The sequence below is a fragment of the Cylas formicarius genome, unplaced genomic scaffold, assembly GCF_029955315.1.
Source record: "Cylas formicarius isolate icCylForm1 unplaced genomic scaffold, icCylForm1.1 PGA_scaffold_3__17_contigs__length_32017465, whole genome shotgun sequence".
Classification (NCBI taxonomy): Eukaryota; Metazoa; Arthropoda; class Insecta; order Coleoptera; family Brentidae; genus Cylas; species Cylas formicarius.
In genome coordinates, this window is record NW_026844326.1 from 20222951 (window position 1) to 20240748 (window position 17798).

The 17798-nt window shown below is 36.1% G+C and overlaps 1 protein-coding gene across 1 annotated transcript; it reads right to left on the minus strand.

Annotated features, from left to right (window-relative positions):
• Positions 1-565: 565 nt before the first annotated feature.
• On the minus strand, positions 566-17720 carry LOC132699200 (tuberin). Its single transcript, XM_060665785.1, has 20 exons — positions 17584-17720; positions 17398-17534; positions 17126-17345; positions 16905-17070; positions 16479-16854; positions 15392-15542; positions 13969-14284; positions 12257-12650; positions 10868-11105; positions 10430-10548; positions 10052-10379; positions 9600-9796; positions 9266-9546; positions 7766-7941; positions 5149-5802; positions 3435-3761; positions 2228-2776; positions 1967-2172; positions 1728-1898; positions 566-857 (listed from the first exon to the last, which is right to left on the minus strand). Exons 1-20 carry the CDS (start codon positions 17657-17659, stop codon positions 663-665), a joined length of 5277 nt encoding a protein of 1758 aa, XP_060521768.1. The 5' UTR covers positions 17660-17720; the 3' UTR covers positions 566-662.
• Between the last annotated feature and the right edge of the window lie 78 nt (positions 17721-17798).

The window sequence follows — 17798 nt, forward strand, 5'->3', positions numbered from 1 at the left end:
TCAAAATAAGATCATGACTTCTTTTTGTCGATCAATCAATATTACTAAGCTTTAAACTTGATGGAGCGCACTCAAGAATCGTAAACCTAATTAGGTTTACAATTCTTGGAGCGTACTTATTGACAATTTCTCAACGGCCATATTGGTTGACAAGTGCCGCACGGTCTTTGCGGATCTTGAATGAATCTTCACATTTTTTCAAAGTTGCTTCATATGATCCTGTATTATCAACATTAGACAGGGCCTCTATATGTCCAGTATTAATTAAATAAAAACTATTTTTTTGAGGGTGTCATCATAGGTGTTTGAGTATTATTGTTCCAAATTTCAAGTTAGGTATAAAATGGTACCACAGAGGGAAATATGCAATTTTTGTTAACGATTATAGGTTATATTTTCTTTTTCAATACGTACTAATTTGGTTTTCAAGTTTAATACTTAAATACTCTAATGATTAAAAAACGCTCAACATTGACACTTACTAACCAAAATGGCCGATGAAACTTCCTCACTAATACAATACTAATACGTGTTGACTGAGGGGAAATAAAATTTCACATGTAGATTTTTTTTAAACGAGCAGTATTTATTATCAATTACAAACTCTTCTTATTCAGAAGCAAAGTCATGAAAACATCGAGAAACAAAACACAGTTAAAAAATCACGTGTAATCGGTAAAATCTTCGAGAATCTTCTTTGCTTTGTCGTCGGCGGGAAAGACGTCGGCGTCTTTGTTTTTCTGCTCCTGGAGGACCTTGTTGCGCACATTCTTAATTTTCCTCAACCGTTCCAACCAGTTTGACGCATATGGATCGTTTCGACTGTGCTTTAGAGACTTCGCGACCAGCGATGCCAACTGCAAGGCGGAAATTGTAGTCTCGGGGATCGTTGTACAAACAAGAACATTTTTTTCAATTATCAACCCATTCATGGCATCAAACGAGTTCTTAAACTTTCGGGTGTATTTCTGATGGTATCAAATCAAATTGAATAGTGTCAGATCATCCAGATCTCTCTCACAGAAAAACTTGTTTTAAAGTTGGGAGTTTTGTCTGTTGTATATGGTGCGTGAATAACATAAATAAATGTTGGCACGTTATTACATTTTTGAGGATCCAACTCAGGGTATGTTTCGTAAATTCAATGGTGGGTCAAAATTACGATTATTATAAAGATAAACAACAAACTTTTATTAGATAGATTGTTTCCAAACTGGGTACGTCCTACCTCAGTGGCAAACAGCGAACAATTGGTTGCGATAGATAGTACTATTCTCTGTCAGTTGTTTTTTTATTATATTTATAAATACTGTTTCTTATGCCCAATATATTGTTGTGTCTCCCAAAATTCTTAATTCAAATACGACGTTATTTATGCAATGAAATGGTAGTATAGGTTATGATTTATTAATTAAAGTGAATGGAAACTCCATTAAGAGTACATAAGTAATTAAGTTTCTGGGTTTTAACATTGGCCGCAGCTTAGTTAGAAGCATATGACTGTGTATATGAAAAAAAATAGTTCTTGGTGTGTTTTAACTAGGCGTTTAAAAGCAACTGTTTCTTAACCTTGAGTACTTACATTAAGTGTTTTAACAAAATAAAAGAGTTTGTTGATATTAAATGGGTCAACATGAATTTAAGAGAAAAATGGACGAGATTTTAACATAAACTGTCAATCAACTGACGGCACCGTAACAACTATTAAACACACGACAAACACTTACGTTGGAATGAAGCGCCAACTGTCTAACCAAAACCGCCAGGTTCTGATCAGATACCAATTTGGGTTCCCCCACGAAAACCAAGTCTTTGAGATCGTCTTTAACTTTAACAACCACCCTGTTTGTGCTGTGGTCCAAAGGCTGGATTATAATCGACGCAAAATTAAACTGACTCTGAAAAAATATTTTTTTTTCATCAATTTTTTGAATACTTTTATATTCTGACCACCACCGTTACATACTTTGATGGTGCTTATGTCGTACTCTTCCCCGCTTTCGTTATACACAATCACCACGCAGTCGTTGCCGATGTGCATTTTTTTATTGTTGCAGTTAGGATCGGATTCTTTGTTGGGCATCATGGTGGCCACGTGGAAAGTTATGCGAACAATATCGTCTTGCCAGATGTAGGCGAATTTCCCATCTTCGCCGTTCTGATCCAAACCCCCTGACAAGAATCAATGTTATCAAAACTATCGGCCTAAACCACATCGCGAGATCACCTAAATAGCAAACTTGAGAATCCACGTCGGATATTTTAACCAACGTGCCCAGTTTTTGTAAAAATTCCACGTATCTCAAAGACCCGAACCGATTCCTCAATATTTCAGCTTCATTGTTAACCTGTCCCTGTCTAATATACAACACCCCGATGGCGTGGGTCTCGTACGGCGGTATAGAATCCAAAATCTTCACCGATCGATGTACTATATCACTGGAGCTGACCAAAAGCGGTTTCTCGGGTTTGATCCCGAATGCTGTAGAATGATACAACTGCAGAAACACGAAACTGGGATTGATGCCGCTTTTGGGCACCTCCTTCGACCTGGTCGGGTGTCTAACCGGCTCTGATCTGGGTTTCCTAGTAGCCGGGCTCATCACCGATATGGTGTGTAAACGATCCCGCTTCTGTGCTTGATTGGGATCCAAGGTGTTGAGGCGTTCCGCGCTGCCGCTGTTTTTGCGTTCTCTGGCCCGATCGCGGGCCTGGCTTAAATGTACATTGCAGTCCAGTACTACGGACGATGACGAACTCTTTTGTATTTCCTGGCCTAAAATGTTGGCATACCTCTCAACTAACATTTTTCGCAGTTTTATTACAAGGTCTCAAAGTATATCGTCTTGGCTTTCGCCGGCTACTATCAAAATGACCAAGCGACGGTAATAAAACAGCTGACCAGTCGGTATCGCAGGGTAGAGCATCCGAAGCAGCCGAAACTATTAAACACCTATTCAGAATATATATTTCGGGAAGCATTGGAAGATGAACGCGCTGGAATATCGGCAACGGTAAACTCGGAGTGAATGACAAATCAAACCAAATTGGAGAGAATGAACAAAGATCTGGAAGTTCTGTTTAAAATGAAAAAAAGAAAACTTGAATTTGTGGAACATATCTCCCGTAGCAACAACTGCTAGCTTTGTTTAGTTTCCAAACACACGATAAAAAGTGTCATTCACCACTACCACTGATATCAACTGACAAGTAGTCTACGTTTACCTGTATTGTCCTGTCCCTTCCCTAGGAATAAATTATTGGTTGTCGTAATTACTTTTGAGGAGGGTCCGTGAAAAGCAGAGGCGACACTTTGAGACATCATAACGGATGTTTTTAGTGATCTTTTATAGCTTTATAAGAAAACCATTGGTGTAAAAGTTTGTGTCAAAAATTTGGTTACTTAGGACGCCAGTTAACTTCAGGAAATTTACCTTTTGATATAGAATGCCGAGCTAACCTAGGCGAGGTCTGAGTAGGGCTTTGGGGTGGTTTACTCGCCAACGGCAACAAACTCGTCATAGCAGGCAAATTAGTGGGCCTCTTTGGAAACTCTGTATTTGAAGTAATGATATTTGGTGAATGCGGAACGGTTTGATAAGGCTTCGAACCGACGGACGGGTCTTTCGTGGGCGAAGAACCCGGATAGCTGTGGTGACTGAGCAGTGCCGGGTGTAAATTTACTGAGGAACTCGACGTAGCTGACGTCAGAGAAATCTGTTTGGAGAATTGGTGGGGTTCTTGCTGCGGCGGCGTTGTTCCTAAAATTGGACCCAAAACCAAACCTACATTTAGAGATAGAAACAAGGAGTTTTCGTAGTAGTATGCTACTTTTTTGTGAAACGTTAGGGTTAAAAGATGTATTATTATCTATTTAATGGCTCATTTTTAAAAACTAGAGTCTATTTTAGAAAAGTATTATCACTCTACACTCCGGAAAGTTGTTGAGATAATTATTACTACTATTAAAATGGGCAACGAGTTCCTTCCAAAAGATATTTCCGAGACAGAAATTTGAATAAAATAAAACATCCAATCTTTTCTGTTACCGAGTCTATCAGAACACATGCATTTCTTTTGAAGGAGTAATTAAAGTTCGTAAAACCCCTAAGATTACTGAAAACAATGCCAAAGGAGGATGCAGTTTTGTTTGGAATTTAATTTTTTTAATTAATACAATAAAATAATTTAAAAATAAATAAATATAAGTAAAAACCTAAGAGTAGCAGTCAGTTAATGTTTGGTGCGGTGTTATAACTTTAGATCATTATTTGCATTTTATTTATATTTTACATATCAACATAAATAATATGGCAGCAAGATAATGTACCTCCTCGCAATATCATCTGGATCAAAAATATTCTTTCTAATATAGAATATCTATAACTATTGGTTGACCGGCCGACTGCCCGTACTTGACATTAACGGATTTCTTTCTTTGGAGGCACACAAAAAATGGAACGCGCGGAACTACTTGCGATAATTGGTGGTCAAATACGGCCATATTTTGGAATATTAAAATAATTTATTTATAAACATAAAGCTTCTATAGAAAACTTCTCTAAATATCAGAGATGTGTGCTACTTAAATTTGTATTGCACCTAGATCACAGCATGAAGCGGCGGGATATCTGAAAAACAAATAATGGTAGGTATCCTGAAAATATTCCCAAATATGGCGACATTATTTTGTTTTTATTTCTTTTGTTGATATTATAGGTTAGGAAAGAGATATCCAAATGCAGGTTTCACTAGCCTTTTAGAACCTTATTTGGCCATGTTTTCCTACAATAAAAGTAATAACGTTACTTTTTTTTTTGAGAAAATAAATTTTATTTCTGGTGATATCGCAATAACGCCCTCTAGCGACGATACAAGCAATCGAAATCAATCCGTGGGTGGAGTTGAATAGGTTTCAATGAGTTATTGACATTTATTTCCGAAAATGTCCGGACACCCCACCATCAAAGGTACTGCAAAAACTGTTCTACGAAAAAGAATAGAATTTATCCCAACTTTAAAACGGTGTTCTTTTTAGTTATCTGTAATATAAGATTATTTGTCAAAACACGGTACTTAAAATTCTAGAAATTTAAAAATAATTTCCAGCATTTTCTCGTGGCCGCTTTAGTCATAATTAATAATTACCTGCGATTTCTTCGGGGATAGCTTCGCAACTCACTCTCATGTCCTTGGAATACAGCTTACTTTTCTTGTCCTCGCCGCCCTTATCGTCTTCCCCGACTTTGTGAAAGGGGTTCTTCCAACCCCCGGACATTTCGGGACTGGAGTTCGACCTACGCACGGGGTTCCTCGACTTGCTACCGTCGTCGTAAACCTCCTCTAGCTCCTCTTCGATGCTGTCTTGCGAGTTTTGCCTAGAGGGCGACTGTTTCGGGGTACCGCCTACAGCGTCGTCGTCGTGGTTATCATCAAAAGTATCCTGGCGACATAACCGAGGCCTAGAGGACTCGGTCTGCAGCGAGGACATGTAAAGGGTTGATATTTCGTTCAAGGGAAATTCGTAATTGGCGTGCGTGTAGGAAATCTCGTTTTGGATTCGCATGACCCAAGACATGTCTCCCGTCGGTCTCCTGATATACACTTCCGCCCATCCCTGACACCAGCAGGCGCACCCGTACCTTTCGTGCTTGGCGTCTGGAAATTTGGCCGCTTGGTGGAGCTTTTTCGCGACCGCTTCCGCGCCAACCCTCGACGCCGGCTCCTCTTGGGGCGAGTTGATTGAATTGCTCGACTTTTCGTTGGAGTTTTGTCTGCTTGTCTCTGAACTACCGCTGCTCTCTGCGAGAGCGAACGATTTAGACCCGATATCGGAGTAGCACCGCTGCTTACCAAACAATCGGCTGTCTATCTCTTGCGCATCACCATTTTGTTATGAGTAGAGAGGGGCTATATTAGCCCTTTTTTGTGCGTTTTTATCCATTGGCGACTATTTAAATACGATCAAATATGGAGGAGACACATTACATAATAAACTAAAGATTTTCTTGAATAAAATACTTGCAGTCGAACGTATACCATCCGAATGGAAAGGAAGCAGTTCTAAAACTATTATAAACCGGGATTTGTGAAGGATTTAGAAGCAATAGGTCTGCGATAGATTGCTGCTAATTTATAATCCACCAAGCAACTGAAAAGTGTTGGAGAATTTAAGTGAAATTAAATTAATTAAATTATGCTTAAGAATTTTAAGAAGTACAGTACGGAGAATGCAGTTAACAAAATGAATAAATGTAGAACAACTGGTGTCTTTCAAATATTTAGGCGCAAACATAACAAAAAATACGAATTTAAAGGACGAAGTTAAAATCCATTTATCAAAATAAATAAGAACTAAAAGTTCAGATTTTCAAAAAATTATATATTTGGACATGACAATTGTTTCGACAATACGGTGTTTTTATCAAATGTAATATATACAAACCATTATATACACCGAAAAATGATGTTTTTTCTGTGTTTTTCTGTGTTTAAGTGTGTAGCATAATTAGAATCTAGACTATTGTTTTTACACGCTGTTTTATATTCGTTAATGCGTTTCTTGAAGGATCTACCTGTTTGTAGAATTGTCCTAAAATTTATATTGGACAAACAGGTAGGTCCTTCAAGAAACGCATTAACGAACATAAAAGAGCGTTTAAAAACAATAGTCTAGATTTTAATAAGGCTGCACACTTAAACACAGAAAAACAGATTTTTGACGACAATTTTGATATTTTATATACAGCCACAAAAAGTAGAAAATTAAATTTATTGGAAGCCATGGAGATTAACAAAATGAGACATTCAAATGTATTGCTTAATGATTAATTAATGAATCAGATTTAAATACATCTCCTTTATTGAACTTAAATTCTCACAACAAGATTAATTAAGGTTTTATGGTCATTTTTCCGTATATATAGTAGCAGGTAGTTTGTAAATATTATAATTGATAAAGACACGGTGTCGTCGAAACAATTGTCATGTAAAAATATATAATTTCGTGAAAATCTGAACTTTTAGTTCTTATTTATTTTGACGAAGTTAAAGCCCAAATAACAAAAGCAGCATTAATATCATGGTACCTGGGTACCTTGGCTAGAAATAAAGTCAGACTATATGAAACGACTTTTAACTATGCGAGACTCGAGATGTAGTGAGATGGGCAATAAACCGGAGAAGGGAATGGAAAGCCTATGTAAACAGAATACCGAATGATCGGTTAGTTAAGATTGTAAATGAGGAAAAACCGAATACACCTCGACTACCTAAACGACCACTTATATGAATATATGAAACCTGGTGTTCAACATCCCAACTGCTCCTAGGAAACCATGGATGGAAACCCAGGACTTAGTGTTAACATAAGAAAAAGAATAAGAGATTATTGATTGTTTTCAGCCAATACTTTTTTTAGAAAACAAATTAACTTTTTCAAACTTAAATGTTAATAATATGTTAGTTTGGAAAAGTTATAAAGTCCTAGTAAACAATTTGTTTTCTAAATAGCGTACTTATTTTTTGGTGCCAACTATGCGTGTCCTATTGGATACGCGCCTATTAAATCGCTGACTGCTTGGTAAGCTGTGGTGGTTTACGTTATTCGTTGCGTCACGCCTTGATTGCCGATTAAAATCCAGAAAAACGGAAAGGACTAAGGCTAATTGTCACCCCAATAGTTAAGCGCTTGTTTTGTTTCTTTGTCCTTCATATTTAAAATTTTCTAACCTAACCTAGAATAGTAAGTGTTGACGCCGATTACCTGCCACTAACACTCTTTTCTCGCTTTTGGCGCTGCACATGCCCCAACATTTGTCGCAGAGGCCCTGCTTCAACACTTTCTGAGAGCACCCGCTAGTAGTTATGGTGACCAGCCTATTTCCGACTATCCAACACATGGATTGACCGCCGTTCAAAAGAAATTCCGCACTGGGCAACCTGAAGATTTCTGATATTTGTACAATATTTTTACGAAATATTGAATATTTTGAAAGAATCTACAGATGTTGACCGTTTAATGCTAAAATTTATGCATTTATTTATAAAGCAGTTTCAAAAAAACTGCAAACATTAAAAAAAAAACACAAAGAAAGCTAATGGTAATGATTGTAGATCGGCTTATGTATACTTTGCGCAAATATTATGTGTGGGACCATGTTTCAAAAACTTTTAAATGTAATCGGTTTGCTGATCAATTAAAGTGTGGCATTATAAAGCCTCTGGTGACAATTATAGACCCATGAGTGTATTAAATTTGATTGCAAAAATTTTTTTGAAAACATACTTTACAGTAATATACATACTTACACAACTTAATATTTAAAACTTTTTTTGCTAATGGGCAACATGGCTTTTTGCCTGATATGTTCACAGTAACCAACGTGACTATTTTTACTAATACAGCTGCTGAAGTTAGTCTTAATAAAAACCAATTGGACGTGACGTAAACTTCAGTTTACTTAGCTTTTATCTAGAAACCAAAAGGTTAAAAGTTGGAAAAAACTGTCGAACGTTCTTTATGGCATCATCAAGCGTACTTTAGTAAAGTAACTTTTCTTTGCCATTTTTGTGAATGATTCACTAGATTGCATTAATTTGTCTACCACCCTGATGTTTGCAGATTATTAAGATTATTAAGAGTATTGAAAACTGTGTAGTTTTACAGAAAGTTCTACATAGTGCTACAGTGTGGTTTATTGAAAACAAGATATACCTAAATGTAAGCTAATATCAGTTGATAAATTTTACTCGGAAAATAAATCTGGGGCTACATCTGCAAGCAACACTTAGGTTAAGTTAAGTTAATTAGGATATTCTAGGGCTCCTGAAGTATATTGTGTTTTATTTATATATCATATTTTAAATAACATTATCTATAAATAGGCACGGCTGTTTAATTCACAGAATTTCATTCCATTTTCTGAAAATTGTGTTTAGAAATATGCAACGAAAACTATTCTGTGATAACATATTAAGCTATATATTTATCTCTTTGTGTGATGTGGAAGAGAATCTCATAGAGATTTTCTTCCATATCTGATACAAGTACCCTTACAATAAAATCTTTAAGTGCCAAAGTGTAGTTTTACTAGTCTTAAATCCATCTCTGTGCAATCGTCATTCATTTTTCATGTAACTTAGTACTCACGTTTCTTTTTAATCTAGATTTATAAATTTAGATATCAGTAAGCACTACTGCATTGCAAATACCTGTCGGTCGCGCAGGAATATCAATAAATAAACAAATTACTACAAATACTACCGTTTTGGGAGGGCGCTGCAAGGACTGAACGCGTATCGAGCCATCAGATCGATGCACGTCTCCGTCAGTTCTTCGTAAAATGTAACCAAAGATTTATTGGGAGGTTGCCTTCTTATCACCGAAGCTTTGTTATCGAGTCTGACGGAAAGGGAGTCCCTGTGTCTGGACCCTTGTTCCGTTAAACTGGAACTCCTTTTCCGGTCCGAACTGTCCTGATTAAGCGCGTTGGTGTCCATTTTGAGGTAAGTGTCGTCGAAGGGGAGTAAGTTGGCTTGAAGTCCCTAAAACCTTCGAGTTGTAGTAAATAACGGGTGCCGTTCGATTTTATACGAACGCTTGTGATGAAACGAACGAAATCTCTCCTAAAAGGCAGGCGACACTTCAAGAACCACACGGCAATCACGTGATAGGCGAGAGAAACAATGTAGTGATTGTACTTGAACGGATTAGTATATGGCAGAGAAATGGCGAACACCGCCATATACTGATCAGCTACGAAGTTCGTGTAGATCATTTGGAGTTGCGTCAGAGCTGCGAAGCGGGGAATTTATACTACATAAAATAACGATACTACGAAAGCGCAAAAAGGCACCAAAAATAAAATATGGGTGTTAGTTTAATGAGGCAAATATTTGAGGAATAAGTCAGAACATCTGAGCTAAGTAAGAATTTTTGGAAAACAAGTCAGAATTTCTGGAAAATAAGTCAGAAATTCCTCAAAAAATTACCTTATTTAATTAAAACCTATATATTTTTGATGAACGCTTTTGTACATTACGCCCGTACTTGAAAGAAATTCCAATATGGGTACCGCAATATGTACCGTCGCTGATATTTTCGACAACGTAAGCAACACTTCGGGCAACGTTTTGACCATTATGTCTTTCATCTCGAGCGTGCAGATCGTCAGCGCCGACATACATTGTTTCGATGTACGAGGTCCCCCTTGCATACATTTCATTAGGCTCCTAATCAGTTTTTGCTGATGTATTTGGTCCAAGTGAGAATGGTAAGAGGTCAGATTAACCAAGACCATCAGAACGGCGGAATGAAAATCGGGTTTGGATACTTTCGCATTGAGCGTTTCCGGCAAATTCATCGATCGGTCCGAAAGCTGCAATCGGAGAATTGGCAACAGTTTGACACGAAAATGTCGTATTTTACCATTTGGCAAAGAACGTCCACCAACAAATCGAGCTCGTTATTGCCTTTGCCCAGGATTAGGGATTTATTTTGCAGTCCTTTCGTCATTCCACTCAACACCATGTTCAACACTTCCCAGTCTGTAACGTTTCGGTGGAAAAAATCGAGGTCAACGGTTACGGTGGATTCGCGCAAGCATCCATTAACTTTAATTTAGCACTAATTTAATATTAAAATTAATTAATTAAAGTGAATTCCATTTGCAACCAACCATTCATCGAAGACCGATTCGTTCGAAGTATCTACTTCTGTGGTAACATCGGCAATATCATTAACACATATTGAGAACAGCAAAGGTGAGAGCGATACTGCATCACTTTTTACTCTTAATTGTAAATTAGTGTTAATAGGAAGTGATGCTTGCAAGAATCCAGGATTGTGAACGGAGGTGCGTGTTACCCTTCTCGTATTTCAAGCAAGTTATGAATAGTTTGAACGCTCTCCTAAGCGGGACGTACGTAACCACGCAAGGAGGTTGGGCGACTGTGGAAGGCTGGGGCGGGGGCGACCCCAGTGGAACCTTGTCGTTACTTTTGTACACCACGCATAAATACGAACTAAAAATCAGACGGTTCCCATTTGGGTAGCCCAAATGGTATAAAGCGTCGGCTCTCATCTTCAAAAAGCATTCAAATATCTAAAAAAATTATACACCCATCGGTCATTATGTACTACTGTGTGACCGAATCAAAATATTTATCGCACGTAAGTTAAGTTGTCCTTGAAACAGCATAGAACTAGACGCCATGTTTCGTTAGTCAAATTTTAATAGTTTAGATTTAAAGTGAAACAAAGAAAACGGAAAATCTGAAGCAAAATGATAGCAAAAATGGGTGCAATTGAAGATATGCTAAAGTCAGGTTTTGGAAACACTACTGCTAGGATCTTTTTTAAGAACCTTCAAAAGAGTGCAGATATAATAGGTTTGGATAAAAATTTAATAACCATATTTGGTTAATAACTATTTTCAGGCATCTTAATATGAAATTAATTTGGAAAATGTAAAGCAATATTCAAAAGAAACAAAAAAATTATATTTAGATTTGTACCCCTGGTGTTACACGCCAACCGTATTGTGCCAATTGGACAGCTATCGGAGGAAGTCCAAGAAGCATGAAATAAAAGATTGCAGAAGAGAATTCCAAACATTTAGAGTGTCTCTAATACCGATCTGATGAGAATGTTGCTGATATCTTCGGACTCTATGGTTGACAATTTTATACGAGCTACTCTCAAGTGCAAAGAATCTTTTTCTACTGATGTTTTAAAATTAATAATGTTTTCCATCAAAAATTCGTCCTCAGCTGTGACCAGTAATTTTTCTAACAAAAAAGATCCTTTTTGTAGGAGCAAAAGTGATTAAGATACATATATAAGTCGTGTTTTTTAGTTACTTTTTTAGCAGCTTATTTTCAATTTGAATTAGATTAAATTTTAAACCACTAACCTCCAATTTGGTTTTTAAATTTAGCTCGTACCGCCTCTTTTTATTATATCCTATGAATATTCTCGTGAGGTTATATAAAAATAAAATATTAGATATTACAAAATGATTTCGAAATCACCCAAGCAGTTTACTATGTGTATCAATCTGGGATAACACCATGTATATTAATAATCGTTCCCTTTCAGTACGAATTAAACATAAAAATATTTAGTTATAAAGAAGAAAACCTTTTAAATACCAATAATGTTATTCTAAAAAAAATGTCAACCTAGTTCTACCATGCATCCCACCGTAAGGCATCAGATCGCTAAAATATTCGTAATAGTAACAATTTTTCTTACCGCAAATCTGAGTTGACGGCAATTTTCGAAAACTTTGGGCTTCTCGTAGTGTTTCTCCAAGAACGAAACCAGCAGCCTGTAAATTTTGACGGCGTGCGACGAGGGAAGCGTGTGGATTTTGTGAACGAAGACGTCAATCAAACCAGTCACCAAACACTTTACGTCCGAGAAATCTTGCTCGTTCGAGACATCGCGACGTTCATTCTCGAACGAGTAAAATAAAAATTTTTCCAAGATATCGAGCAATTCCAAGCACCTCTTCGATTCGGACAACAAACACAAATCTACCAAAAGTTTTATGACGGAACTTCGTATTAGAATATCTCGGTCGGAGACGACCGGGGACAAGTGAGGTATAACGATTTTTTCAATTAGCTCGTCTTCGTATTCTTGCCTAAAATAAGCAATTTATAATTCAAATTTCCGATAAAACTCGAGAAACATCCATACATCAATTACGTGTTACAAGTGGCCACATTTGACAATGTCGCAATTTAAAAATTTGTTAGAAACAAATCTGAATCTTAAGAATCAGTTGTAGGCTGTAATTGTTTGACCCTGATCCAATGTTGCTTATGACTTTCTGCACTTTAAGTTGGAGTTGGGAACATGTTGGACGTTTTTGCACCGCTTTTTAAAATTATTAGGTGATAACCACAGTACATTAACTAAATATAGTAAAGGAATGAGAGCCTTCCTAAGCATTCTTAATTAAAAAGAGTGACAAATAAGAGATGGAGCCAACACTATTAAAGCACAAGTCCACTTGATTTATTTAACTCGATTACCCGTTTTTGAGGTTGTGCTCGTTTTGTGTATTTTGGTCTATTTGGAGTAAGGGAGTTAACTTTTGGAATTTGGTGACGTAATGTATGGATGGCCTCTGAGCCTCAACAAATGCTCTCGATCAAGCCACCCTCCCCCAAATATATTAGATATCCCCATAAACAATAAACAATATCCAAATATTGCCCACTTTTTGCGCAACCCCAAACGAAATTTTGCGCACATTTTTTCCTCTTTCCCATAAACACAATTTGGGGAAATTTTCTTGGGAAAGTTACGACCTTTCAAAATTTCAAAATTCCCCCCAAAACTTTCTTATACCATTGGAATTTCTAGATTTTGTTCAACTAATATTAAATTTTGTGGACCTTCCTGGGGAAAGCTATGACCTTCTAAATTTTCGAAATTCCCCCCAACCTCAACTAAATAAAAACTTTCTTATACCATTAGAATTTATGGATTTTGCGCGACCAATATACAATTTTGGTGCATGTTTTAACCTTTCAAATTGTAAAATTACCCCCCACCGTAACTAAATAAAAACTTTCTGCTACAATCAGAACTATAGATTTTGCGCAACCAATATTAAATTTTGTGAACCTTGCTGGTGAAAGTTATGGAGTTGCAAATTTTAAAATTTCCCCAACCTAAACTAAATAAAAACTTTCTTATACCATTGGAATTTCTAGACTTTGCTCGACCGATATTAAATTTTGTACACCTTCCTGGGGAAATTTATGACCTTTCAAATTTTAAAATTTCCCCCCAACCACAACTAATTTAAAATATTTTGGTACCATTAGAATATCTGATTTTTGAAATTTAAAAGTATTTTATCGAATAGAGCGCAAAATCGCGTTTGGGTTGTACAGCAATGTATAAATATTTGGGGGGGGGGGGCTTGACTGACGGAGCCTAACAAATACCGGTTCAATCGCAACACGTCGTCCACTATTTCTAAAGCTTTTAGGCGAATAACTGTGCGCATGTCCGCTCTAAAATGTTTCGAGAGCAAACTACTTAAATTCGCTATCCACGTATGTTCCGTCGGGTTCATACGATGCACTTGGTAAGCGAGCAGTCTTAAGATGCTGTCGTCGGGCCTGTCGGAGGCGCACCCCTCGACGAGTCTGTAGTAACTTTTCAAAGACCCGTTGTAACGCCCCGAGTCGATAAAATTTTCAATCATATTCAAAGTGTCGCACAAAATCGGTTTTATCGGAATCTTAGGATTAGCCAGCTCTACAAATCACAATCATTTGCATTAAAATGTATATAAAGTGAGATTCTCAGTCGACGGGCAAGTTAGACGTATCATTATTACTTTTTTATTATTTATTTTTGTTATAACAATATTGTCTCGTTAAGTTGGAACTGTCAGGGAAACTTTTTTATTATTAATTTTAAGAAAAAAGAACTTTCTTATGCTTAAAAGTTTTTCAAATGTTTTTCAGTATGTCGAAAAAAATGGATTTTACAAGAACAACAATGAATTTGGTACTATGAAGATGGTGCCTGATGTTATTGAATATCTTGAATACATGATTAATGGAAACATTATCCAGAGATATTCTGATCTTTTTTGGACTTCGAGACCCACTGATCTTATGCCACAAACAAACAAAAGGTTTACTAAGAAGTCGATGTGTCAAGATGTTGATGATTTTTGAAAGAATAATTTTGATCAGGAATGTATTAACTTAAATCGACAATAGAACAAATACGTTGAGAGTGGATATGTCGAAACATTAGTGAAATGAGTGAAAATTAAGTTTCAATTTAATTCAATAAATGCATTCCTTAGGTGTTTAAACTACAAAATTGTTAAAAAAACTTTAAGAAAGACTTTTATAATTACAAGGGATAAATGTTATAAATAAATAAATAAACTAAAAATAAATATTTGTAGTAGTTTATATTTTTTGACAAACCTCGTATACTATTGGACAAAATCGATATCTGATGGCTGTGTTTTAAATCATAAAACATATAAAACTTTTTAAGAAAGGTAATGTTTTTCCTCAAATTAATACTAAAAAAGTTTCTCATATGGTTTCAATTCAGCGACAAATATCTATATAAATAACAGGATGAATCTGATTAAAATATTTTCAACAAAAAGGGTTATACTTCGCAATCGGACTTTTCAGCATTAATGCATCTTTAAATAGCCAGCCCTGCTTCAACCCCTAGTATATTTTCAAAGTCTGGTCTTTGCTTTACAATTTCCTTTTCAGCAAAATACATTTTTAAAAGGTGGATATGAATTCTGATCAGAATGGGGTATAGAACTCATTTTTGGGGTAACATAATCGGTGATCAACAGGTAATAATCCATTTAAAGTTTACCTATGCGTGATATATCGTTGATCGTTGACAATGTTTCCACGATCACGGACCAGGACGAATCCATTAGCTCCAGACCGCAACGATTTATCAGCTGTTGTATGGCCAGGATTACCTCGTACGCCACAGCGGCATGTCTGCTTTGCTTAATGGCCTTAAAAATGATTTTAAGGAACTATCTTACTTGATATAAATACAGAATGGTCCGAATTATAATGGAGAAACAACAGCGTATTTAGCAGATAAATATTATGAAAAAGGTTCATATAAACTTATGTCCTATGTTCATTTCGTAGATACAGGGTGTTCAAATATTATTGTTATTATTATTATTATTTCTGGAATTGTTATGTAAATGAATTTAAACAGCGCGAATTATCTTAATTTAATTTAATTAGGTGCACATGCAAACAATTTTTTTCGAAAACAAGTTTATCTATGCTATAAATAAAAAATAAAAAGGAGTAATAATACTACCAAGTTTGAAAGCAAAATAAATATTTTTTTAAACAAGAAAAAACAATTTTTTTTGAAATATTTACATTTTTTTATAAGAACTTTTTTACTTATATTTATTTGCTGAATATGCTGTTTAGATTATAATTAGGATCACCCTATAGATATACAGGGTGGTTCAAAACTAACGCAAAAAGCATAAGGGATGATTCTTTATTTAAAATAAAGGGAAGTTTGTTATATAATGTTTTTATTTTTTTATCTTAAAAATGAACATAGAACAATAAAATATTATAAAAACACAAAAAAAAATTAGACTGCCCCCTATCATTCTTTAATATTAATTAATAATGCATTATTTGACACTGCTCAGTTAGTATGAACATAAAATGTGCCAATTTAATCAAAAATGTATTATCTAATCGACAGAACCGGCAAATATGTAATATTTCATGGTTCTCTCTAGTTTCTAATATTTTCCGCCATATTTATAGCGCGGCATCTTCCTAATGGTAGGCTTTTGACCAAACGTTAATACAATAAGGTACCCTTTATGTAAAACAAAAAATCACACCCTTAAGTTTTTCCCATTTATTTTGAAACATCTGTGACTGAACACTGAACAGGGACTTACCTGTAAAAAAGACGGCAATACGGAACTAGGCGGGCATCGTAAATTAGGCAATGGCTCAATGGTCCAAAGGCCCATCCTGGTAAAAAATATGGACCCGCGCAATAAGTCTATGTGGAATTTAAGTGCAGACTCTTGCAAAATGCGACACATGGTGTATATAGTAGAATGCCCCAAATGCGTGCCCAATAAGTTTTTCATAATCTGCCAGCTGTTTTGACAGTATTTCTCAACCACTACAGTACGGCACAGGGCCGCTATAAACTTGGGTAAAGCGTCGGGCGACATGTTACTATAAGCGACTATAGTTGACATAATTTGCAGGCACAAATTAATCGTGGTGGATCTGTTTGGCGGGCCACACAGAAAGTAAAGGTGCCTTGAATAAGATATATTAAATATTAAGCGAAATAAATGATTAAAGATTACTGGATAAATCCGTTCATAACTTCTTCGTCTATATAAGCTGCGTTGAATCTGATAACATTGTCCATCATGCCTAAATATTCCTCAATTCTTCCGGCTTGCAGTATTTCCGGCAACCAATTTAACAGAAAGCGGCCGATTTCTTCTTCGAAAAAAAGTATTATTTTGCCTTAAATTATCAACCCCCCTTATAATGGAAATAGACAATTAAACAAACAATATACCATTGCAGGTTAAGGAGATAAGAAGATCTAATCTCTGGGCAATATCTTCGGGATGTTCGTGATGTTTAATGAGCCTGAAAAACTGAGCTCTCATAATATTAAGTCGTTCACTTTGACCTTTTACAAGCGCGTTCATGAATCCGAATACAGAATGCCGGGTCTCGGTAGCATTATCAATCACAAGATCTTCAATGGCAGTCCAGATTTTTTCCACAACATTCTAGAATAACTAAATTACAAACGACGCGTCTTACTCGAACCGATGTACCGACATCTGCCAATTTTTGTTTTTCAACGGTCGGTGATATCTCTCTGAGAATTTTGAGACGAGTCGCCAAGGGAGACTCTTTGCTCAGGTCTCTTAAACATTCCTGCGTCAAGGTGTATTCTTGTTTGCAGCTGTGATTACCTAAACACAAGCTTGTAAAAAAAAATGCGCATACCGTCGGAACACTTACCTAAATGGGCTTTTCTTTTGAATAATTCTTTTAAACGGTCTGGGAAGCTCCTGCTTTCTCTATCACGGGAACCCATTTTGTATTGTAAAACGAATATGGAACTTGGTGCAACGGTCTAAAACATATTAACAGCAATTGCAAAAAACCTTTCAAAAAATTTCGGTTTCTTTTGCAGTTTTTTTTTAATAAATTTTCTTCTTCCAACTTTTTGTAGA

Bases quoted from the DNA above. Each gene is read 5' to 3' on its own strand.
- LOC132699200 (XM_060665785.1), bottom strand. From the start codon at position 17,659: ATGGGTTCCCGTGATAGAGAAAGCAGGAGCTTCCCAGACCGTTTAAAA. The intron at 17,535-17,583 runs GTAAGTGTTCCG...GCTTGTGTTTAG, and splicing joins CAAAAGAAAAGCCCATTTAG to GTAATCACAGCTGCAAACAA. The intron at 2,777-3,434 runs GTAAATTTCCTG...CCAACATTTTAG, and splicing joins TCGGCATTCTATATCAAAAG to GCCAGGAAATACAAAAGAGT.